Source organism: Denticeps clupeoides, chromosome 7 (assembly GCF_900700375.1).
Source record: "Denticeps clupeoides chromosome 7, fDenClu1.1, whole genome shotgun sequence".
Taxonomy (NCBI): Eukaryota; Metazoa; Chordata; class Actinopteri; order Clupeiformes; family Denticipitidae; genus Denticeps; species Denticeps clupeoides.
The window spans coordinates 20690309-20715004 of record NC_041713.1 but is presented as its reverse complement, the minus strand read 5'-3'; the positions used below and the strand labels follow the sequence as shown (position 1 = coordinate 20715004).

The 24696-nt window shown below is 45.6% G+C and overlaps 2 protein-coding genes across 2 annotated transcripts; both read left to right on the top strand.

Annotated features, from left to right (window-relative positions):
• Positions 1–7989: 7989 nt before the first annotated feature.
• Positions 7990–9830, top strand: LOC114793854 (zona pellucida sperm-binding protein 4-like). Its single transcript, XM_028985986.1, has 8 exons — positions 7990–8251; positions 8323–8510; positions 8717–8814; positions 8883–9040; positions 9110–9302; positions 9370–9517; positions 9605–9680; positions 9754–9830. The coding sequence occupies exons 1-8, from the start codon at positions 7990–7992 to the stop codon at positions 9828–9830; spliced, it is 1200 nt and encodes a 399-aa protein (XP_028841819.1).
• A 3989-nt stretch (positions 9831–13819) lies between these two features.
• On the top strand, positions 13820–23520 carry LOC114793853 (zona pellucida sperm-binding protein 4-like). Its single transcript, XM_028985985.1, has 10 exons — positions 13820–13903; positions 15755–15914; positions 15983–16170; positions 16377–16474; positions 16543–16700; positions 16770–16962; positions 17030–17177; positions 17256–17331; positions 17405–17457; positions 23347–23520. The coding sequence occupies exons 1-10, from the start codon at positions 13820–13822 to the stop codon at positions 23518–23520; spliced, it is 1332 nt and encodes a 443-aa protein (XP_028841818.1).
• Positions 23521–24696: the final 1176 nt, after the last annotated feature.

The following is a 24696-nucleotide window of genomic DNA, read 5'->3' as shown; positions in this document are numbered from 1 at the left end:
AGCACCTCTAACCACCTGTCCAGCTGCCCCACTGCAGTGATGAATGGTCTGTTCGCAGTCAAAAGTCCACGGCAAGCAGGTATGGTGTTACCCCCTCCACCAGGGCTAGCAGCTCCCGCCGGGTAATGCATTAGTTCCGCTCAGGGCGGCTGAGGGCACGGCTGTAGTAGGCAATTACTTGATCCCCCTCATTGTACTGCTGCGACAATCAGAATCAAAATTGTATTTATTGGCCAATTAAGTGCAAGTACACACAAGGAATTTGATTGGTGTCTTTCAAGTACAGTGTAGAAAAAAACAACCAAAAACAACAACAATGTGCAAGGATGTGTGTAAGTGTTATTGTACAAGTTGTGGAATTTGTTTGTACTGTTTATAAACTATATCTACAGTGTATAAATAAATATATGTAAGAATGTACATAGGTCTATGATTAAATAGGCAAAAAACTAAATCCTATATACAGAGTGTACATAAAGTGCAGTGTGCAATGTTGAAGAGATTTGCAGTATGACAGTTTCAGCTGTTTAGGAGGGAGATGGCGAGGGGGAAGAAACTGTTCCTGTTTCAGGTTGTCCTGCAGGTAAAAAAGTCTGTGTTCAGGGTGTGAGGAATCTGAGATGATTTTCCCTGCCCTTTTCCTGGATCTTGAGAGGTACAGGTCCTGGATGGAGGGCAGTGGGGCACCGGTGGTCCTTTCTGTTGTCTGAACAGTCCGCTGCAGTCTGATCCTGTCCTGTTTAGTGGCTGCTCCATACCAGGCAGTGATGGAGGAGCACAGGACAGACTCAATGACCGCAGTGTAGAACTGGATCAGCAGCTCCTGTGGAAGACTGTACTTCCCCAGTTGCCTCAGGAAGTACATCCTCTGTTGGGTCTTTTTGAGGATGGAGGAGATGTTGGTCTCCCACTTCAGGTTTTGAGAAATGATGGTGCCCAGGAACTTGAAGGTCTTCAAAATAGACACTGGGCTGTCTGATATGGTGAGGGGGAACAATGTTGAGGGACATCTCCTGAAGTCCACTGTCATCTCCACAGTCTTGAGCATGTTCAGCTCCAGGTTGTGTTGACTGCACCAGAGTACCAGCCGCTCAGCGGGCACCCTTTCATCCCAAGCACCCGTGCTTTTCAGCTCCTTCTTGCCCCTGGTTACCTCTCCCACGTCTCGTTGTAGCGTTGTCCTGCCGCAATTTGTCTGCATCTTTTCTGCCGATGTTGTCAATGTCAGATTTGCCTTGCCTTTGAACATTAGGCTTGCCTGACTTCTTCAAACCTTTTATCCAAACTCTTGATGAGAAATGTGGCTGTATAACCTTTGTTCTCCTACAACCACATGGTGATGTGCTCTGTCCAGTAGCTTATTTTTCATGCAAACTGGATCCAGTTGCTGCAGGCATGCCACGCTGGCTCAGGGCAATTGCAGCAGCAGAAAAAACCCTGTTGGCCTCTCGAGACATTGTGGCCTACTCTCCCCTCACCCTACTTTTTCCAAATGAAGTAACCTTAATCCTGTCTGAGTACAAAACATCACATTTCACTTTACCTTGTTTTTCCTTTTACCATACCTGTTTGGTAGGTACCCTCATGATTGTTTCGTGACCGTAAGGTTACTTAATGCTCCAAACACACGTTTATAAACCGCAAGTGAAGCACCACCAATGCACATTTTAAGAGGGTTGGTGGGTAATAAAATCAGTATGGTGACAAACCAGGCTGGTTATCTTAACCCCCATACACACACACAGCATTACTAATTATCTAATAACATATACCTATATAAAAATACCTATCTAATAAGAAGAAGATCTTAAAAACAGTCAATACTGGTCGGCTCCCCCCGACCAGTATGATAATTAGTCTACCCAAACCCACGAAACAAATGGTCACACGAATTGTCAAACCGGAATTGTTCACACTTCGGGCTCCAAGGGCTTCACTCCGCAGCTGCGCCGGATCACGCAGTCCAGGATCCCGCCAACACTCCCACGTCGCCCTCCGGAATGCTCGGCCACAAGCTCCGCCCAGTTCCCGGACAGGCCATATGAATGAAACCGTAACAAGAGTAGGCGCCGTTCCACTCTGTCCACGCTTCCTTCTTTCGTCGTCTGCCGTCGCCATACGCCGATCCCGCTGCAACACAAACACCATCGGGCTGCTAGATGGAATGATTCAGGTCCACATACAATACCGCGTCAACCGGAAATTACAACTCCGACGTCCCTTTGCGGGGTACATAGCTCGCGTTGTCGGTTACTGGCTGTAGCGCCGCTGGCCACTCCGCCCTCCACTACGCCGCCGGTCACGGTCCGGCGTCTGGTCGCGTCGCCGCCGTTCGTGCCGCTGGTGACGTCACGAGTCCCGGGTTCCAGTTCCTCGTCACGTTCTCTCCGCCCCCTTGCGATGTAAGGTGGGCCCTATTTATAAGACATACAAACCTACCCACAACCAATACCCAGTCTCCACCAATTAGTCCATCAGAGTCACTGAAAACCAGGCTGATGCAACACACCAGTCCCTGGTAGGAACATAGCCGGTTAGTGTTCATTTAGTCCTGGACCCATTAATGCGCACCAGTCAGTAAAAAACTAAAAAAAACACATTACAGCCAATAACACCATACTACAAGCCACTGTACTTGACAATTGTACATCTGAACTTTCTTTGTCATGCTCTCCTAGGCCTGACCTCTTGGACAGTCCACTTGATAACCCTGACTTTCTTTGTGTATGGATCGGATTTCTGCCCACTTCATGGCTCTTCTTGCATTGGATATGCAGTCTGTGATGCCCACTCCACCTTGGAATCTGGTTCTTTGCCCTCCCACTACTCAGTCCAGGCTGCTGAGCTGGTGGATCTCACATGTGTATGCATTTTGGCTGCAAACAAAACTGTTACCATATACACTGACTCACGTAATGTTTTTGGTGTTGTACTTTGGTGCCCAGTGGAAACAGAGGTTTTATTAAATCTGATGGGAAACCTATCCTTAACCATTCCCTCATAGCAGACCTTCTGGAGGCCATTTTGCTCCCAAGCCAGATTTCTGTGTGTAATGTACTGCCCATACTAATAGCTCTGACCTCATCTCCGCAGGAAATGCACTAGTGGATGCTGCTGTGAATATGATTTCTCCCACTCTGCTGTGCAGTCCCTAGCTACTAGACAAGACAAACATCTCTGGACATCAGCAGGCTTTGTTAAAAACCCTGATGGAGGGTTCTCCCCTGATGGGAAGCCCTGCCTATCATGTGTCAAAAGGAGGGATGATGTCTTCTATTGCAGCTGATTGGTTCACAAAAGGTTTCACTGTTTTTGCACTAAAATACTATCAGTCATGTATGATTGCGCTTCACATAATGTAGGAAAGTGGACACAGAACACACAACAAGCAGCACATCAAGCTCCATCTAGGCCTTTTGAGCATGTGATGCTGGATTTCATTGAGCTCTCTCCTGCCGAAGGGAAAAAATACTGCTTAGTGATGATATATATGTGGTCAAAGTGGGTGGAGGCATACCCCACATCTAAAGCTGACACATCCGCAGTAGTATGTGCCCTGCTGAGTGAAATTATCCCTCATTGGGGCATTTCACAGAAGATTTCTAGTGACAATGGAGCCCATATTGCTAACGAAGCCATTATCCAGCTCTCTTTGTAACTCGACATTGATGTTAGAAAACATTGTGCATACCACCCAGCCAGCGGAGGAGCAGTGGAGAGAGATAATGGCACATTAAAAACAAACTTGCTAAATGTAGTGCAGACACAGGTCTCAATTGGGTTAAAGTTCTACCTCTTGTCCTTATGTACATGAGAATGAGAAAAAGAAGCAGAGTTGGCTTGAGTCCATATGAAAACTTCTCCGTTGAACTCTGCCCTGTGTGAAAATGACATGTTAACCTATTGTGTGTCTCTCAGCAAACATCTGTCAGATATTCATTCCCAGGTTGTTTTTACCCTTCCAAAACCAGCTGAGATCCAACTCCATCGCTTCCAGCCAGGAGACTTACGAGCTGCCAGAGGAAGAAGTGGAACCATCAACACTGGATGGACCTTTCCAGATCCTGCTGACAACCCACACAGCAGTCAAGATCACAAAGTAAGCCACATGGATCCATGCGTCCAACTGTAAGAGGGTTCCAGCCCACCAGAAGGCCCTCCAACCTGAGCAGACAACGCACCCGAGCAAGATCAGTAAGGAAATCTGTGTCCTTACTGTAACACATAGCATGCCAAGCTACCAACCCAGCTCATCATGGATTAACCTCGCCCCGGCACCCTTTTCCCATATATGTCTGGTTCCAGAGAGGAATCATGTGCTGTTTTTTCCTCATCAGCCTCATCACTACACTCCCCATCCTTCAGTGGCATGAATACTTTAACCAGCCGACACCCAGCACCACCCCTGGCCCCACCAACTCTACCCTCTCCTCGAGCTCAATAACCTCTTCTGTTTCACCTCCATCACAAAGGAAGAGATCTGTCGAAGTGCCAACTAGCACTTCCCAATGCAGTATTAATCATGCACGCAGGTCTCTCATACAAGTGTGTTTTCCCATTAACTCTTCTGCCACCATCTCAGTTCCACTAACTGGCTTGTCCTTCAAGGGATGTAATGCCCTAGTCTCCTCATTGCAGTTCCTTAGATGCTTCAGTGCTGGAAAGATTTCCACAACAGACTTTTACAAGACTGAAACTGTGTGTTTCTATATGTTTTTTTTTTTTTTTGGTGTGTGTATTTCACCAGCTGTTGACCGGTTTACAGCATCTTCTAAGCCTCCCGCTCATTTTGCCTCCCACTCAATGCATTTGCTGGGCAGAAAACTAAGAGGGGGCAGTGTCTATGATTCCTTTTAAAGAGGGTGGGAAATCACAAAAATGTATTTGGTTTACCACTATAACATTTCTCCATGTTCCAGTCATAAGTAGGTGAGACTGTTAAAAGGGTTTGCTTTGGTATGCTACAGTGGAACCAACAAAGCCAATACTTGTACTTCTGTTATGTGTTTTCACATTCTCAGTGAGGACAGACCTTAGGACAGGTTACTAATTTCAAGAAAAGAAACCTGTCATTTAATATGTGCCTTCCCCAGTAGCTCTTTCAGCTACTGTAGTACATCTTGTCCATATTCAGTTTGTGGCAAATTTATTTTCTTTCTCAACTTCTGAAAGTTTGAGTGAAGGTGGCAGTATGTTTGAGGGAGCACATTCCATTCTTTCTTTTTTTTTGAAAAGTGTGAAAAAGAGATGCTAGAAGGCACTATATTAAAAAACACATATGATGTTATTCATGAAAGAGGCATGGCACAATAGATGTTCAATAGAAGAATGAACAGTTTCTAAATGTATATAACACCGGTAAATTACTATTGCAGTCACATGGAAATATTGTATGTAAAAAATGGTACAATATTACAGAAAAACCCAAAATAAAAGAAAAGGGAAGGGTTAGAGAAAGAGAGAAAAGCCAGGAACCAGGCTTCAGAGTGGCCGCCTGGCCCAGGTGAAAAAAGGAGAGAGAGAAAAACCCAAGGAACTGGGCGGCGAACCCTTCAGCTCTCGGTGGAGGAGGAAGAGAAGAGGTGCAGCCCACCAAGAGAAAAGTCTTTTATACATTTGACACCAAAAAAGTTGCCACAGACCAATCAGGATTTGTGCTTTGAAGTCGCTGCCTTGTCTTTCTCATCATGACACCTCAAGCCATTTGCTGGCTTTTGACATTTCGCTGATCGCAGTGTGTCTGATCCAATCAGACACACTGACCTGCTTCTATGCTGACAAAGATTCCTGCTCACTGGGTAATACTGCGGTGCAGCGGTGACCTGTGTGTCTACATCAATAACAGCTGGTGAAGGAATGCTGCGATCGTCTCTTTGCACTGTTCGTAGACATTTTAGCAGTCCAATGCAGACGGTTTATTGACTTCATCTCAGCATTCAATACTGTCATCCCTCAGAAGCTGGACCTGCTAGGAATAAGCTCTCCACTCTGCAGCTGGATCTTGGTTTTCCTAACAGACAGGCCCCAGTCTGTGTTTATAGGAAACACCTCCATGGTGTCAGACTAAGGACAGGTTCCACACAAGGATGCTGCTCACCCCACTGCTGTTCACTCTGCTGATACACAACTGTGATGCACTGTAGTGTTCAAACCACATCATCAAGTTCGCAGATGACACAGCAGTAGTGGGGATCATCACCAACAATGATGAGCCTCAAAACCACATCCACCACCAAGTAAGCCCAGCATTGTGTGCACTTCCTCAGAAAGCTGAAGAAGGCCAACTTTCCTCCCATCATTCTCCTCCCATCCTCATATCATTCTACCAGGGGAACAATGAGAGTGTTCTCTGCTGCTACATCACTGTCGTTTATGGGAACTGCACTGTAGCAGATAGTAAAGACAGCAGAGCTCTACGAGAAACACCTCATCCGCTGAGCTAGGAACATAATGAAGGACTCTTACCACTCCTTACATGACCTGTTCCCCCTTCCTACTGTCTGGCAGACGGTTTCGGGGCATCAGAACTGTAACGGCCAGGCACTGCAAGAGCTTCTTCCTCATTTACAGCATTTACCAGACGCCCTTATCCAGAGGGACTTTCAATCAGTAGTTACAGGGACAGTCCCCCTCGAGAGACTAAGGGTTAAGTGTCTTGCTCGGGGACACAATGGTAGTAAGTGGGGTATGAACCTGGGTCTTCTGGTGAGTGTCTTACCCACTAGGCTACTACCATCCTCAAAGCAGTCAGAGCTCTCAATGCACTGCCATCACCAGAACACTGTAAAACTCAACAATCAATACACTTCCAGCCTTATGCACTTGATAAAATACTGACCATTTTGCACATCTCAATTCAGTTTGCACATTTCTGCTCATTTTGCACATTTGTCTTGTCTTGTGTGTCCTGTTTGAAATATCCAACTCATACACTTACCTGCATCCTACATGATGTTGTCCAGTTATGTCCTAATTGTCCTGTTCATTGTACAGAAAAGTTTAACTTTTCTCCTATAAAGATAACCTGTACAGTATTTAAGCGTTAATTTTAGTTAGTATAGTTTAGTTCAGTGTGTATATACATATATTTTTTTTATTTTGTGATTGCACTATGGGGGGTCTGTATGAAACAGTATTTCAATACGCGTTATACTGTGTATACTGTTGTACTGACAATAATCCTGAATGTTGAATCTTGCTTGGGGGAGGTCACAGTTTGACAAAAATACAAGCGGGGACCTTCACGAAAGACAAAAGCACAAAATGCCATGGACCTGAAATTTCCCATCTTACAGAAGTGTAAATAAAAATTAGAATCATTAAAGAACAAAACAGACTTCAAAGGGGGACATTTGAACTTTATCAGATGACAGCAAGTGACCATCCAGAGGACTGTTCAGCTGCTGAAACCCCATATCATTCTAGAATAGGACAACAAAAACCCTGGAACTGGTTTTAACAATTCTCAGATATTTATTTAATATATTTATTTAAATGAATTGACAATAATTGCTGAATTAATTTATTTACCTTTAAACATTGTCCCAAACAATGTTTGTGACAAGTGACAAGACCTTAAGGAGATATTTGGTGCTTGTCAAAAAAGGTGACTGATGACTTTTGACTGGATGGATGGATGCATCTGATCCTCCAGTCTGATAAAATATTAATCTTTTGTGAAAAATAAAACTGATTTGAAATATCACTTTAAACCTTAACATTCCTTTTACAACTTTAGTAGATGAGTGTCAGGTGGAAAGGTAGAAATATTCACATCAATGTATATCGGACAAAATGTGCTGTTGCAAATCAACCTGATTACACCAGAAATCTCCTAAACTAACTGATTACTTTACTGCAGTGGGGCAGGATTTTTAATGAGGGGGTGTGGTTTTAAACAACTTCCACTTATACACCAGTGGATCTGGTGAGCTATAAAAGAGTCCCTCAGCATGCAGGTTGATAGTGAGTGTTTGTAGTGTTGTGGATATGGGTAAAGGAGGGAGCATGTTTGGTGTCCTGGTCCTGGTTTTTGGGGGCCCTTTGTGCTTTGCCCAAATAAAGACCATTCCTTCTCCCTCTGGGCCACAGATCCCCACCTTGGCCCGTGATCCAGGCCTGCCAGTTTCAGACCAATGTCAAGTGAATAATTTTGAGCGGGTACCCTGTGGGGAACCTGGAATCTCTGCTAGTAACTGCAGTGCTATAAGATGCTGTTTTGATGGTCACCAATGTTACTATGGCAAAATGGGTAGGTGTCAGTTTTACTTTATGGTTGACTGTGTAAGGAGGATCTTTTACTTTTTCTTTGACTTTCCTCAGTAACTGTCCAGTGCACCAGGGATGGACAGTTTGTGCTTGTGGTGTCCATGGACGCAACCCTCCCTCGGCTGAGTTTAGACTCCGTTACGTTGTTGGGAGGAAGCCATGCACCCTGTGCTGCTGTTGATTCCAATGGTGCCTTTGCCATTTTCCAGTTCCCTGTGACTGCATGTGGGACCCTTGTGATGGTGGGCATGTAATACTCTTTCCTGTATGTCCGGTCTTCCCAATCTTTGCCCTGTAGGCCCTCCTGGCAGTTCTGGTTGTAACCACTGTTCAATGGCCTAATTAAGTTTGGAATGAAGGTGCTCAGTAGGGACCTTACACCAGGCTCAGGAGCCCTTTCTGTAAGTGAAGCCAGAATGAACGCTTATCCTGTATGGTCTTGTTGCAGGTGGAGGCTGGCTATGTGATCTATGAGAATAGGATGTTCTCCTCTTATGAGGTGGGAGTTGGTCCTCTTGGTTCCATCACAAGAGACAGCCAATTTGAGTGAGTGAGCAGTTCTATTTTGTGTGTGGAATGAGTGTGGGGAGGTCTTAATGCACTGTCTTCTGCAGGCTTCTCTTTCAGTGTCGCTATTTTGGTGCTGCTGTGGAGGCAGTGGTGGTTCAAACTGGCTTTTCTGACCCACCACTTCCAGTTGCTGCTCTTGGTCCACTCCAGGTGGAGCTCAGGCTGGCTAATGGCCGCTGTGCCATCAAAGGATGTGTGGAAGGTACTGCACGTCATAAATTCGTCCTTTCCTCTATTGAATTGTGAGCTTTGCTGTTTCCTCTCTCTGTAGCGACTGTCGCATACAATTCCTACTATGGTGATGCTGATTACCCAGTCACTAAAATTCTGCGGGACCCAGTGTATGCTGAAGTACGTATTGTGGGGAGAACCGATCCCAACCTTGTTCTGATGCTGGGCCGCTGCTGGGCCACATCCAACCCAAACCCCTACAGCTCCCCACAGTGGGACATCCTGGTTGATGGGTAAGGAGCGGTTTTGGCTAACTGGATAAAACTATATGCAGTGTCCTCACTACTGAATTCTCTTCAGATGTCCGTACCAGGATGACCGTTACCTGTCCACCTTGGTTCCTGTATCTGGCTCCTCCGTGCTTCAGTATCCAACGCACTACAAACGCTTCATCCTTCAAATGTTTACATTTGTGAACCCTACATCTTATGTGGCGTTGACTGAGAAGGTACTCTTATTAAATATGAACCCCCCCCCCCCCCCCCCTCAAGGCTCATGCTAGGCTAAATGTGCTAATCCTGCTTTCTTGTGTTAGGTTTTCATCCACTGTAATACTGCAGTTTGCTATCCTTCTCCCACAACATCCTGTCAACAGACGTGTGGTCGACAGAGTGAGTAGCTTGTGCAGTCCATCTGAAATGATCTAGTAGTGGTTGTTGCTGACTCCCTTCTTTCTTCCTGCAGGGAGGTCCACAAATGTGAACACTGGTAAAGAAACCCTGGTTTCCAGTGGCGAGGTTCACTTGGGATATTTTTATTGAAATAAACCCTCTTAAATGACTCCAGTTCTGGCAGTGTGGTTCTTGTAATGGTGCATGCCCTAAACTGGTTTTATTCCCAGTGGGTTTTTTAGGATCTTTTACAGCTGTAAGGTTTTTTTTTTTTTTTTTTTTTTTTCTGCCCCAGAATATCTGTGCCTTTTCTCTGCAGCTTTATCAAATTAGTTTAAATGGTTCCTTATTGTTATACAAATCTACAGTTGTGGCCAAAAAGTTGAGTGACTTGTGTATATATATTTATTATTATTTTTTTTTGCATATACTCCAGAATGTTATAGGTTATCAGAAGAAGTGCAAACTAAATCCCAAGAAAATGTTCTGCTGCAATTCAGCCCTGCCCCAAAATTATCTTTTTTCACTTGTCTTGGGAAAACTTGTGATGAGCACAAGGCTGTAGGCCCTTGTCATGCTAAATGACTAGCAGACTGGATCCTTTTAAAAGGAGTGCTAATACTTCACATTGTGCTGCTGTTACACAAACACCTGCAATGAACCACATGTAGCCACAACCGTAGTCGTTGTCATTACACATGTTGAAGTACAGGGCAACGAAATGCAGTTTAGGTCTAATCAGAAGTGCAATAAACAGCAAGTGCAGGATAAGGGTAAAATAAGTTATGGGTATACATAAGGTGATATGTACAGGAGATGGATAAATATGAACATATTTATATTTAAAAAAAAAAAAAAGTGTAGTCAAAATTCTACAAATGTGTGTATGCAATGGATATATTTGTACATATCCAACTGTCAATATAATGTAGTGCAATGATTGTGGAAGATATAGTGGTTATAAGACGTGTATGGGGGGGCAGAGGAGTTCAGCAAGGAGACAACTCTGAGGGGGGGAAAAAAAAAAAAGCTGTTCCTAAGTCTGCTGGTTCTTGTCCGTGGTAGCCTAAAGTGTCTGCCCGAAGGCAGGAGAGGAAACAGTGTGGGAGGAGTCCTTAAGAATACTGTGAGCTTGACACAGACAACAACAACATTTATTACTTATATAACCCAAAATCACATACAGTATGTCTCAATGGGATTTGACAGGCCCTACAGTTGACACCCCCCACACTTGACCCTTCTGTACACAAGGTAAAACTCCACACAAAAAAAACTAGGAGAGAGAAAAAAGGAAAGGAAGAAACGTTGGGAAGGAGTGATACAGAGAGGGACCCCCTTCCAGGGTAGAGTGAGCCTGCAAATGGTGTCAGTGCAGGGTGCTGGGTGCTTGATTCCGTGTCTTATCAGTTGTAGGGTTGGAGGAGTCCAGGATGTAGTCAGTGTCATGGTCTAGATTACGTGTCCATAATGATGTTACTGGTCCATTTGAAGATCCCTATAGCTGTAGTTGTAACGCTGTGGTGACCCTCTGGTTTGTTTCATGGTATGTCCTTGTTAAGCAGTTGTCAGGAACCAGGATTTATCTGCTGGTCTCTTCACTGGGGTCTGCCAGTAGTCTGGGTGCTTGATTCCGTGTCTCGGAGAAAAACAAACAGAAGCAGCGGCAGACGGTTGCACTGTACGACCGATACTGAAATATGTGGCTATAGTGGTATATTGGTGCTACAGTGGCCTGGTACCCTAACTAGGACAGCCTAACTGGTGAATTTAACTTTGTGTCTAACAGGGGGACTCTGTGATAAACTGGACTTTATAATTGACACTGCGTCAAAGTGAAGTGAAATGAGGGTCTAGGACTTTAACAAAAAGCCAGAGTAAACCGATTGGAGATTGGACAGTGCTTCCTCTGGATGTCCTCAGTGGATAGAAGTGGAGTCCCTGTGATGTGCTTGGCAGTTTTCAATACCCGCTGCAGCGACTTATGCTCAGCAACAGTGCAGCTTCCATACCACACTGTGAGACAGCTGGTTAGGATTCTCTCTATTGTAGAGTGGTAGAAGTTCACCAGAATGGTTGAGGATAGCTGGTTCTTCTTTAATGTTCTCAAGAAGAAGAAGCGCTGGTGACCCTTCTTGACCAGGCTGGAGGTGTTTGATCAAGGACAGGTGGGTCCCCAGGAACTTGAAGGATGAAACAGGCTCCACAGCCATCCCATTGATGTGGATGGGATCATGCGAGCCTCTTCTCTCCCTCCTGAAGTCCACAATGAGCTCCTTGGTCTTGGTGGTGTTAAGGAGCAGATTATTGTCAGTGCACCAAGTGGCCAGATGCTGATTAATTTAGGGGGGAGTGTTAAATGCTGAGCTAAAATCAACAAACAGCATCCATGCATGGGTGTTTTTCTTGTCCAGTTGTGTGAGTACAGACTGCAGCGCTATGGAGACTGCATCCTTTGTGCTCCTGTTGCTATGGTAAGCAAACTGGTGTGGGTCCAGAGTTGGTGGGAGAAAGTCCCTCAGATGTGCCAGGACTAACCGCTCGAAGCACTTCATGATTATGGGTGTGGGTGCTACAGGGCGGTAGTCATTCAGGCATGTTGGGCTAGAATGTTTCGGCACTGGTACAATGGAGGTAGATTTGAGGCATGTTGGAACAGCTGCTTGGGCGAGGGACATGTTAAAAATGTCCGTGAATACGCCAGCGAGCTGCTCTGCACATGCTCTAAGTACGCGCCCCGGGATGCAGTCTGGTCCGGCAGCCCTGCCCGCGTTGATCCGGATCCGTGCAGTGCAAACATCTGAGGAGGCGAATGTGATGGGTGAGTGGTCGGTTGAGGAGGAGATCCTGACAGCAGGTTGCTTGGTGTCTCTTTCAAAGCAAGAATAAAAGTCGTTAAGCTCATTCAAAAAGAGGATATTTTTGGTTGTGGGGGTTAAGTCGCTGGGTTTATAGTCTGTAATGGCCTGAATGCCCTGCCACAAGTGTCGAGGATCAGCGTTGGAGAAGTATTCCTCTAGCTTTAGTTTGTAGAGGTGCTTGGCCTTTTTGATGCCCCTCTTCAGATTTGCCCTGGAAATGCTGTAGGCCTGTGCATCACCTGATCTGACGGCATTGTTGCGTGCCTTCAGCAGGAGACGCACCTCCTTGTTCATCCAAGGCTTCTGGTTTGGGTATGTGGTGATCTGTTTCTGAGTAGTGACCGTGTCTATGGTGGTGTTAATGTAATCCAGAACAGAGGAGGTGTAGCTGTCTATGTCCGTGTGAGAGCCACAGGTGGCCTGTGAAGCAAACATACTCCAGTCTGTGTGTTGGAACCTGTCCTGGAGTGTGATGTCAGCCCCCGCTGGCCACACTTTGATGATCCTCAGTGAAGGCTTCGCACGGTTGATGAGGGGGAGTACTTGGGGGTGAGAAACAAAGAAAGGTGATCTGATTGTCCCAAGTGGGGGAGAGGAGTCACAGCATAGGCTTCAGCCATGTTTATATAAACTTGGTCCAAGGTTTTGTTTACTCTGGTGTGACAGAGAATTTTTGGTGAAAGTTAGGGAGTACAGTCTTTAAATTGGAGTGACTAAACCCCCTGCAACAATATATGCAGCCTCTGGGTGATCGGTCTGTTTACTGATGGCGGCTTGTCTAGTTAATCTAGTCCATATTCATTTTGTGGGTATTCTTTCTCACCCTCTTACCCTCTCCTTCCCTCTTGCAAAAGAGTTACCAGTACATGTTTGGATCCTGGCCCCAGATAGTCCAGATCAGAAACACATCAAGTTCACTGATGACATTACTGTTGTCACGGCTGTGCACCCCCCCCCCCCCCCCCCCCCCCCCTTCCCGGCCGTCAGGGGGTGCAGAGACGTATTGGACCTCGTTACATCTGAAGGACACTAACAAGGAAGTGCACAGTATAAAAAGGGGAGATCGGAAAAAGCAGCCTTGAACTCATTAATTGAAACTTTTCTCTCTCCTTTGTTGTAAGCCGTTCCGTGACTGACCACACCTCAAGCCGACCTTCTTAGGCCCAACCTCACCTTCTTGCATTACTCTCTTACCCTCATTTGCCATTAATGACACTGGCCAATTTTTCTGTCCACGAACAAAAACCAACCCAGCCTCTGACATTGTATCCAACCCCGATGACTTTCAGGCCTGTCGACCACAAGTTCTGCCGGCCGCTAATGTGCCCCACGCCCATGAAAATGATGGCTGTTGTGAGAGTGGTGAGGGACTACAATGAGATGGTGTACAGCTTTTTTTTATTCTCTGGTTTGGTAACTGCTACACTGCAGACCACACAGCCCTCCAGAGGATTATACTGACAGCTGAGTGCATTAGCGGAAAATAGAATCCTGACACCTGGATGAAGAGGCCAAGCAAAGAATAACCATACAGGAAGTATGTTATGGGTTTATCAAACCTTATGTCAGTGTACAATCTTTCACAAAAATCAACACACTTGTGCTGAATGTCAGTGCTCCCATTAAACAACCAGTTACCTCCAGTTGGAATTATATCTACTTGATGCCCATTATTTGGTTTATCATAGGAAAAGAAGAACCTTTGCAGACTCGTGGTCAGAACACAGTACAAAATCTCTTCTACATAATCATCTAAAGGCATCCATGTGGTTACTGACATTTGCAATGATGGCACCTTGCAAAAACAAATTCCAAGACCTTCAACATCAGTAAGCAATCCCAGGCTTATTTCTTACTTCTCCATCTTAAATCCATGATGAAGGTTTACAGAGTACCCTGGCCCTCATTACGCTTGCATCCCTTATCTATTCACGTTAGCCCAGTGGTAGTTTACAATGGCCTGATCACAAAACTAAACTTCTAATAATTAACTCCATGAAATCACTTCTTGTTATGTTAGTATGGGATAGGGGGCTAAGATGGATAGATTTCCAGCCTGACATGGGGTGAGATATGATCTAATCCACCATTAACATGATTAGACCAATGAATTCATTAAACAATGATCCTCATGGCTTACACTATACATAAGTTTTAAAATGAATCTCTCTCAAAATCCACACTTTGCCAGAATTCCACAGGCACCTTCATAGGCACCTTCCTTCACATGTTCTGGGATTGTTCTAGTATAGTGTTGTTGTGTTAGACCCTTGATTTTCTTTATTAAATGATGATTCCTCAGCTACTTTCTTTATGTGAACAAGTTCTGTTTTTTTCTGCTTTACTGCTGCCAAAGAGGCAACCGTCCAGCTGTGGTTTAATCCTGATATTAATTTAAAATGCTACTGGATCAGATCATTACTCAACATTGCAAGAAGAGGAGACTGCAGCTCGACTGAATATTGCTAGTTAGTCCACAGTAAATGCATGGATAATTAATAACACTATGCAACACTATAATAATTAATAACACTATGCAGTTGAATTCCACTGGTATGATGTCCTTACTGTTTCCTTCTTGCTTACTTTGTTTTGTTTTGATTCTGCCCCCTCCCCCTTTTGATTTTGTTGCTTAAACCATTTTTTTTGTATGTATTCTATATACACAAATATCTTCACCAAATACTAACAAGTGACCATCCAAAGGACTGTTCAGCTGCTGAAATCCCATATCATTCAAGAATAGGACAACATTTCAAGAACCCTGCAACTGCTGTCATCAATTCTCAGATATTTATATTTAAATGATTTGAAAATGATTGCTCAATTAATTTATTTACATTTAAACATTGTCCAAAGAAATGTAAATAGAATTAATTTATTCTGAAGATTATATATCTGTAGTGATCGGACAAAATGTGCTGATGCAAATCAAGCTGATTACACCAGAAATCTCCTAAAGTAACTGATTACTTTATTGCAGTGGGGCAGGATTTTTAATGAGGGGGTGTGGTTTTAAACAACTTCCACTTATACGCCAGTGAATCTGGTGAGCTATAAAAGAGTCCCTCAGCATGCAGGTTGATATAGAGTGTTTGTAGTGTTGTGGATATGGGTAAAGGAGGGAGCATGTTTGGTGTCCTGGTGCTGGTTTTTGGGGTCCCTTTGTGCTTTGCCCAAATAAAGACCATTCCTTCTCCCTCTGGGCCACAGATCCCCACCTTGGCCCGTGATCCAGGCCTGCCAGTTTCAGACCAATGTCAAGTGAATAATTTTGAGCGGGTACCCTGTGGGGAACCTGGAATCTCTGCTAGTAACTGCAGTGCTATAAGATGCTGTTTTGATGGTCACCAATGTTATTATGGCAAAATGGGTAGGTGTCCGTTTTACTTTATGGTTGACTGTAAGGAGGATCTTTACTTTTTCTTTGACTTTCCTCAGTAACTGTCCAGTGCACCAGGGATGGACAGTTTGTGCTTGTGGTGTCCATGGACTCAACCCTCCCCCGGCTGAGTTTAGACTCCGTTACGTTGTTGGGAGGAAGCCATGCACCCTGTGCTGCTGTTGATTCCAACGGTGCCTTTGCCATTTTCCAGTTCCCTGTGACTGCATGTGGGACCCTTGTGACGGTGGGCATGTAATACTCTTTCCTGTATGTCCGGTCTTCCCAATCTTTGCCCTGTAGGCCCTCCTGGCAGTTCTGGTTGTAACCACTGTTCAATAGCCTAATTACGTTTGGAATGAAGGTGCTCAGTAGGGACCTTCAACCAGGCTCAGGAGCCCTTTCTGTAAGTGAAGCCAGAATGAACGCTTATCCTGTACGGTCTTGTTGCAGGTGGAGGCTGGCTATGTGATCTATGAGAATAGGATGTTCTCCTCTTATGAGGTGGGAGTTGGTCCTCTTGGTTCCATCACAAGAGACAGTCAATTTGAGTGAGTGAGCAGTTCTATTCTGTGTGTGGAATGAGTGTGGGGAGGTCTTAATGCACTGTCTTCTGCAGGCTTCTCTTTCAGTGTCGCTATTTTGGTGCTGCTGTGGAGGCAGTGGTGGTTCAAACTGGCTTTTCTGACTCACCACTTCCAGTTGCTGCTCTTGGTCCACTCCAGGTGGAGCTCAGGCTGGCTAATGGCCGCTGTGCCATCAAAGGATGTGTGGAAGGTACTGCACGTCATAAATTCGTCCTTTCCTCTATTGAATTGTGAGCTTTGCTGTTTCCTCTCTCTGTAGCGACTGTCGCGTACAATTCCTACTACGGTGATGCTGATTACCCAGTCACTAAAATTCTGCGGGACCCAGTGTATGCTGAAGTACGTATTGTGGGGAGAACCGATCCCAACCTTGTTCTGATGCTGGGCCGCTGCTGGGCCACATCCAACCCAAACCCCTACAGCTCCCCACAGTGGGACATCCTGGTTGATGGGTAAGGAGCGGTTTTGGAAAACTGGATAAAACTATATGCAGTGTCCTCACTAATGAATTCTCTTCAGATGTCCGTACCAGGATGACCGTTACCTGTCCACCTTGGTTCCTGTATCTGGCTCCTCCGTGCTTCAGTATCCAACGCACTACAAACGCTTCATCCTTCAGATGTTTACATTTGTGAACCCTACATCTTATGTGGCGTTGACTGAGAAGGTACTCTTATTAAATTTGAACCCCCCCCCTCAAGGCTCATGCTAGGCTAAATGTGCTAATCCTGCTTTCTTGTGTTAGGTTTTCATCCACTGTAATACTGCAGTTTGCTATCCTTCTCCCACAACATCCTGTCAACAGACGTGTGGTCGACAGCGTGAGTAGCTTGTGCAGTCCATCTGAAATGATCTAGTAGTGGTTGTTGCTGACCCCCTTATTTCTTCCTGCAGGGAGGTCCACAAATGTGAACACTGGTAAAGAAACCCTGGTTTCCAGTGGCGAGGTTCACTTGGGATATTTTTATTGAAATAATAAACCCTCTTAAATGACTCCAGTTCTGGCAGTGTGGTTCTTGTAATCGTGATTTGCCCTAAACTGGGCTCCTAAGGATCTTGTACAACTGTAAGGCAAGGCTCCTTTTCTCTGGGGCACCACTCAGCAGGTTCATCCAATGTTCCCCACCTCTGGGCTTTGAGACTGTATGTGCTTGCGCCCGGTTATTACTGGCCCCAGTAATGTTTTACTTTTCTCCTGACTGGCACTCCTGAGTCTAGGACTAATTGAACCCAAATCATGACTTATGTTCTTACCAGGCGCACCCCCACCCCCCCCATTTGGACATTGTGGGTTTTTACATCTACTCTGAACTTTGTCACTATTTGCTGTGTGTGTGTATTGGGGAGGGTGACATCAAATCGACAGTACTAGTGATTTTATTCTGATTTGCTGCAAACATTTTTTAACTGGTTGATCTAAATAGCAAATAAAGTGCTCCTATATTAATTTACTTGTGTCTGGGGTGGACCAAGGGTGAGCATAAAGTAAGATTGCAGGAAGTCCACTCTTGACTGACAGCATGAAAAGTGGAGGTCCACAAGGTGGTGCTGCTACTGCAGAAGTTCCTAATGTGCTTTTGATGCCTTGGTTTTTGGGAGGCACCTGGGTGCCTAAATTTGGGGATAAGGAGAGAAAAATGAGTCTAACTGATTGGCGGATTCAAGCGGAAACTCTCATTCATGCCCAAAATCTTAATCAGGTCCAGCATGTGGATTTTGTTTTGAGTGCCCTCCAGGGGAGAGCAGGGTGGGAGGTTTTACTGCTTGCTGGCATCAAGTCCAAAAAAAATCAAGGTCCTGGATGTGTATGGGGAACTAGTCTCTGTAGTGTGCCTGCTGCTTCACTTGTAAGTGGAGGAGGTTTGTGCATTTATCTTGCAACGCTGTGAGTGCATGGCCATGTGGAGGAACAAGGAACCAAGGACTGATGGTGGGGTTGAAGATGATTACTATGAAATGGTGAGGTCTCCACAGGGCTGCGGCTAGGTCCCTTACACGTAAGTCACTCTGGATAAGGGCATGCCAAATGCCTTAAATGTAAATTTACAAGGAATCCTGCTTTGAAGATTATAGACATAAGCAAGGAGGACAAGGCAGTGGAACAAGAGCAGAATCTCAGTGCGGAGCATGCCAATGTAAGACAGACATATGCAGCGGGAGTGCCCCCAACGGCAAACCCCACCACAGGGTTTGACCACTTCGGCCACTGTTGGGCGGATGGCCAAGCGTGGGACTCAAACAGGAACTCCACATAAGCCTGCAGTAGTTGGACAGTGCCTTGAAGTTGAAGATCCAAGGAAAGAAAATCCCCTGCTTTTCTAGATACCGGCTCACAGGTGACTATTCAGTCAATCATTGTTTCAGCGTCACGTCCATCTTGGCTGACTAAAAGCTGTTAATGCGCTGAAGTTACCTTGTTGGCTATGCTATATTAGACTTTCATATACAGGGGGTGGTAGTGCCAGCAAAGGGTGGTGTTCTAGTCTACTGACAACTTTCAGTCAGATTATGGCATCCTTGGGATGAATGTGATAACTCATTGCTGAGAGGCCCTCTTCCAGAATGGTCACCCCAGCCTGGCAGCATGTTCCAGGGGCTGGGCAAGCATCGGAGAGGGCTTTCCACGTGTGCTGACGTGTACAGGCAATAACCACCATTTCTGAAGTTCAGATAAATGCCTGTTTGTATTCCCAGGGACCAGTCCTCTTGCCCCCTGAGAGATGATAATGTGGGCTTGTGTGCCACAGGCGGCTGGACATGCAAATTGTTGTGTGATGGCCGGGCACTAGTGCAGATGAGGTCAGGCAAAATACACCTCTGTGATTGTAACCCACACACCTCTGGTAGAATTGCCAGCTCATAAACCCTTGGCACAGGTTACAGACATCCTGGGGCCCAGACATTTGGTACTGTGGCAGTCTCGGGGTTGTGAAGTGGAGGTTGATGTAAGCCTTATGAGTGTCAAAGGAAACAATGTAACCAGGGTGGTAGTAGCCTAGTGGTAACACACTCGTCTATGAACCAGAAGATGCAGGTTCAAATCCCACTTACTACCATCTTGTCCCTGAGACACTTAACCCTAAGTTGCTCCCGGGAGACTGTCCGTGTCACTACTGATTGAAAGTCGCTCTAAATCTAAATGCTCTAAATCTAAATGTAAATGACTGCGATCACAACATTGGAGAGCTCCAAGGTGACAGATTGTAGTGGACAAAGACTACTTTCCAACAGGAGCAATTGACTAATCTCCCTCAGCGGTGGTTGGATCAGTGCAGTGATGCACCAGATTCCAACAGTATGAGAACAATACAGACCAGTTACCCCAGTTTGTATCCTGAGCTCCTTGACCTGCTGCAAGGGTTGTTGGCCAGCGGGATCATCACAGAGAGTTCTAGTCTGTGGGCAGCCCCAGTGGTCTAAGTGAAAAAGAAAGATGGGACCTGGCTTAATGAAAGCTAAATGCAGTCACCCATAAAGAAGCATTCCCGCTCCCTCATATCAAAGAATCCTTCACTGGACTGAAAAAGGCTATCCGACCTTGGCTATTGGCAAGTTGAATTAGACCCGTGTGACAAAGAAAAGGCTGCTTTTGTAATGCCAATGAGTCTCTACCAGATGAAGTGTATGCCCTTTGGACTTTGTAATGTGCCTTTTACCTTCCAGTGCCTAATGCCGAGTTGTCTGGGGGAAAGAGTCAATGACTTCCTTTTGATCTATCTTGATAATGTGATCCTGTATTAATCAGATTTTGATAGTCACTTAATGCACCTGGAACAAGTGTTTGAATTACTTCACCATCATGGCCTTAAGCCCCAGCCAACTGGCCAACTACAGCTTTGAAATCTGCTAAAGGCCCGGATCTGTAAACCAAAATGCAGATGCCCGATTGCCCTGTTGGGGCCAGTAATAACCGGGTGCAAGCACATACAGTCTCACAGCCCAGAGGTGGGGAAAATATGGAGGTGCATATTGGAGGAGGAACATTCGCCGGTGATTCAGGAGGCTGACCCTGATCTTAGCATGGTACGCCAGTGGAAAACCGAAGGCATGGGATGTCCACCGCTGGACATAGTCCCTTTCAGCAGTGGGCCAGAAGTTAATTAGAGAATGGGAACATCTGAAATTGTGTGATGGGATCTTGGTATGGGGAAAGTCAGGACCCTGCAACTGGACAGATGTTGGCACCAGTGGTGGTGCCAGCCGAAGAAACATGGGAAATCTGGGAATCTTATCATGGCACCTTTGGCCATGCTCTGGGTCAGAGAATGGTGCCTGCACTCAGGGGGCAGGTTTATTGGGATGGCTTGGCTCGTGATTGTGGGAAGTGCCCAAAAGAGTGCTGTTAGTGCATACTGGGTCAGCACTTTTGAATTTTGGCTATGGACTTTCTTTCTTTAGGTAGAGTGAATGACTCCCAATCTTTTTGGTTTTAACTGATTTGTTTTCTAAATATGCCATAGCCGTCCTCACATAGGATCAGACAGCACAGACTACAGTGAAAGCTCCATGGAGGCATGTTATTCAACCGTTTGGATGTCCAGAACGAATTTTAACTGATCATGGGGGTGCATTTGAATCTGACCTCATGAGAGACTTTGCCAAGTGTATGCTTGTACTAAGAGTCACAGAACTCCCTATCATACTCAAGGTAATGGAGCTGGTGAGGGGTTTAATCAGACCCTCCTAAGGTTATTAAATACTGTGGATCAGGACGGCCAGACACATGGGGTCTATCAATTGCCCCATCTGTTGCAAGCATATAACAATACCCCACATAGATCAACAGGCTTAGCACCTTTTTACACTCTGTATAGGAGACATGCTCAACTACCAGTTGATATGGTCCTGGACATCTCCTTACCACAGACACAGGGCTCTTTGAATGACTGGGTATGACAACACCAAAGAGAGCTAGTGGCAGCCTACCACCAGGTATGGAGGTGGACAAAGCAGCAGCAAGAGTGGGACTGACACCCCTTGGTGCCGAGGGAAAGGGTACGGTCCAAGAACTTTAGACCGCAGGCCTGGGAAAAATTAGGCCCCCACTGCATCACAAAACCCTTTGTGGTCGTCTCCCAACTTAACCACGGTTGGCCTTTTTATGTGATATGCCCCGAAGGTAAACAGTGACCTGCTCGTACAATCCACCAGAACAACTCCCAAGAGGGAGGATATCCTGGGGGTGGGAAGGTATCACAGGGCGGTGTAGGGTTTTGGACTTTTAATATTCAGTGTTGTCCTCTACAGCCAGGCTTCTCCCAAGGTGAAGAATATGCATTAAGGCCTGTCATTGATTTACGGGAACAGAGGCAGGTAGGTCCTAACTCTCAAGGAAGTGTTTGGGTCGAGAATTTAGGACCTAGAGTTAATTTTGGTGTGCCTCCTGACAGATTTGGGAATTAGTGGTCTGGTTGACTACTGGTAAAAGGGGGAGGGGAAATGTCAAGTACATGGAATTGTAGAAATGTAGTAATGGTTGTTGGGATGTTTTACGTTTCTACTGACTTGCACTCATTAATGCGTGTAGGACTAATTGAACCCTTATCATGACTTTTATGTTCTTACCAGGGACTTGTGTGTTGCATTTGTCTTATTTCTAATGACACTGATGTATTGATTATAGGGGACTGGGTACTGGTTGTGGGTATTCTTATGTGTTTCTTATGAATAGAGCCCACTTTATGTCATGGGGAGGGCAGTCGGAAGAGCGGTGATGAGTACCTGGAACTGGGAACCACAATGTTGTTGATGACAGTGGTGCGAGCAGTGTGACCAGAGGCCGGCGGAAATTGTGGAGGGCAGTACAGCCAGTGATGCTACAACCAGTGACAGCAGCACGAGCTAAGTTTCCCTGGAAGGGACGTCAGAGTTGTAATCTTCAGTTTGTGTGTTCTTTTCTGTGTGTTTGGAGCATTCCATCCATTGGCCTGACTGTGTTTGGGTTACAACTGGATTTATTACCCACCCAACCCTCCTAGAGTGTGAAATGGTGGTGTTTTATTTGCGGTTTGTGTGATTTCTATTTTGACAAATTGTGGGTTTTTACATGTACTCTGAACTTTTGTCACTATTTGCTGTGTATGTATTGTGGAGGGCAACATCAAATCGGCAGTACTAGTGATGTGTAACAGCTCCGGACAGTATTTTATTCTGATATGCACCAAACATTAATTTTAACTGGTGGATCTAAATAGCAAATAAAGTGTTACTATGCTAATTTGTAGTTTGCGTGTACCAAGGGTAAGCATCAAGTAACCTCATGGTCACGACACTTCTGTTCTGTGTTTTCACATGCTCACATGACACATTTCAAGAAGTTTCTCAACTTCTGAAAGTTTGAGTGAAGGGGGCAGGATGTTTAAGGGGGAACTGCTCCCACTTTCGCTCTTGCAAGAGAGTGTATGAGTGAGAGGGACCAGCACACGAATGGATCCTGACCACAAACAGTCCATATCGGCAACACCTCCAGCTGCAATACAAATCACATGAAGTTCACTGATGACATTACTGTTGTGAGACTGGTCAGGGACAATCATATATACAATCATATAGTGTTGTCAGATGAGAAATTCCAGGTTCATGAAGACCCCCCCACTTTATCTCAGAGCTTTGTCCTTCTGCTCACCAGGGTGGCAGGTTGTATTAGCAGGTTTTACTGCTGCCTAAAAGGCAATCCTCCAGCTGTGGTATCTTGATAGTAATTTGAAATGTTACTGGATCAGATCGTTACTCAACACTGCAGGAGGAGGAGACTACACGTCGACTGAATATTGCTAGTTAGTCCACATTAAATGCATGAATAAGACTCCTTAATTAATAACACTCTGTCCACACAGCGCATGTGGCCAACATATCAGGCCTGCAGCAGCAACCCCTCCCTGCCAGATGAGCTGAATGACTTCTTTGCAAGGTTTGAGGCAGAGATCAGGGAGCCACTGAGAAAGACGACCTCCTCTCCCAATGACCAGGACCTCTGTCTTTCCATGGGAGACTGTGTCCTGCCTATATGATTATTGACCCATTGCACTCACACCCATCATTAAAAAGAGGCTGGTTCTGAGGCACATGAAGACCCAACTCCCACAGAATCTGGACCCACTTCAGTTCTCCTACTGGCCAAACTGCTCCACAGATAATGCAATCTCGTCTGCCCTTCACACAACCCCACCTTGACAAAAAAGACATTTATGCCAGAATGCTGTTTATTGTCTTCAGCTCAGCATTCCTGGGACCTGCTGGGAATAAGCTCTCCACTCTGCATCTGGATCTATAAAGCAGTCTCTGTTTATATGAAACACCTCCATGGTGTCAGACTGAGCACAGGTTCTACACAGGGATGCTGCTCAGCCCACTGCTGTTCACTCTGCTGACACACGACTGTGCTGTACAGTACAGTTCGAACCACATCGTCAAGTTTGCAGATGACACAGCAGTAGTGGGGGTCGTCACCAACAATAATGAGTCTGCTTACAGAGAGGAGATAAAACATCTGGTGGATTGGTGCCAGAGTAACAACCTGACTCAAGTCCAAAAATATGGTTGTCAACTTCAGGAAGAAACTGACTGTCCCCACCCCACTACACATCGATGAATGTGATTATCAGCAGCATGAAGTTCCTGGGTGTGCACATGGCAGACAACGTTTCCTGGAGTCTCAAAACCACATCCACCACCAAGAAAGCCCAGCAATGTCTGCAAATGTAAATGTCTGCACTTCCTCAGAAAGATGAAGAAGGCCAACCATCCTCCCTTCATCATTCTCCTCCCAACCTCGCATCATTCTACCAGGGGACCATTGAGAGTGTTTCTGGTATCGTCTGGTACGGGAACTGCACTGTAGCAGATAGTGAAGACAGCGGAGCGCATCATCGGTGCTCCATCTCCCAGCTCTACGAGAAACACCTCATCCGTCAAGCTCACAACATAATGAAGGACTCTCACCACCCCTTACATGCCCTGTTCTCTTTCCTACTGTCTGGCAGACGGTTTTGGGGCATCAGAACTGTAACTGCCAGGCACTGCAAGAGCTTCTTCCTCATTTACAGCATTTATCAGACGCCCTTATTCAGAGCAACTTTCAATCAGTAGTAACAGGGACAGTCCCAGACTCAGGGTTAAGTGTCTTGCTCAGGGACACAATGGTGGTAAGAGGGGTATGAACCTGGGTCTTTTGGTTAATACGTGAG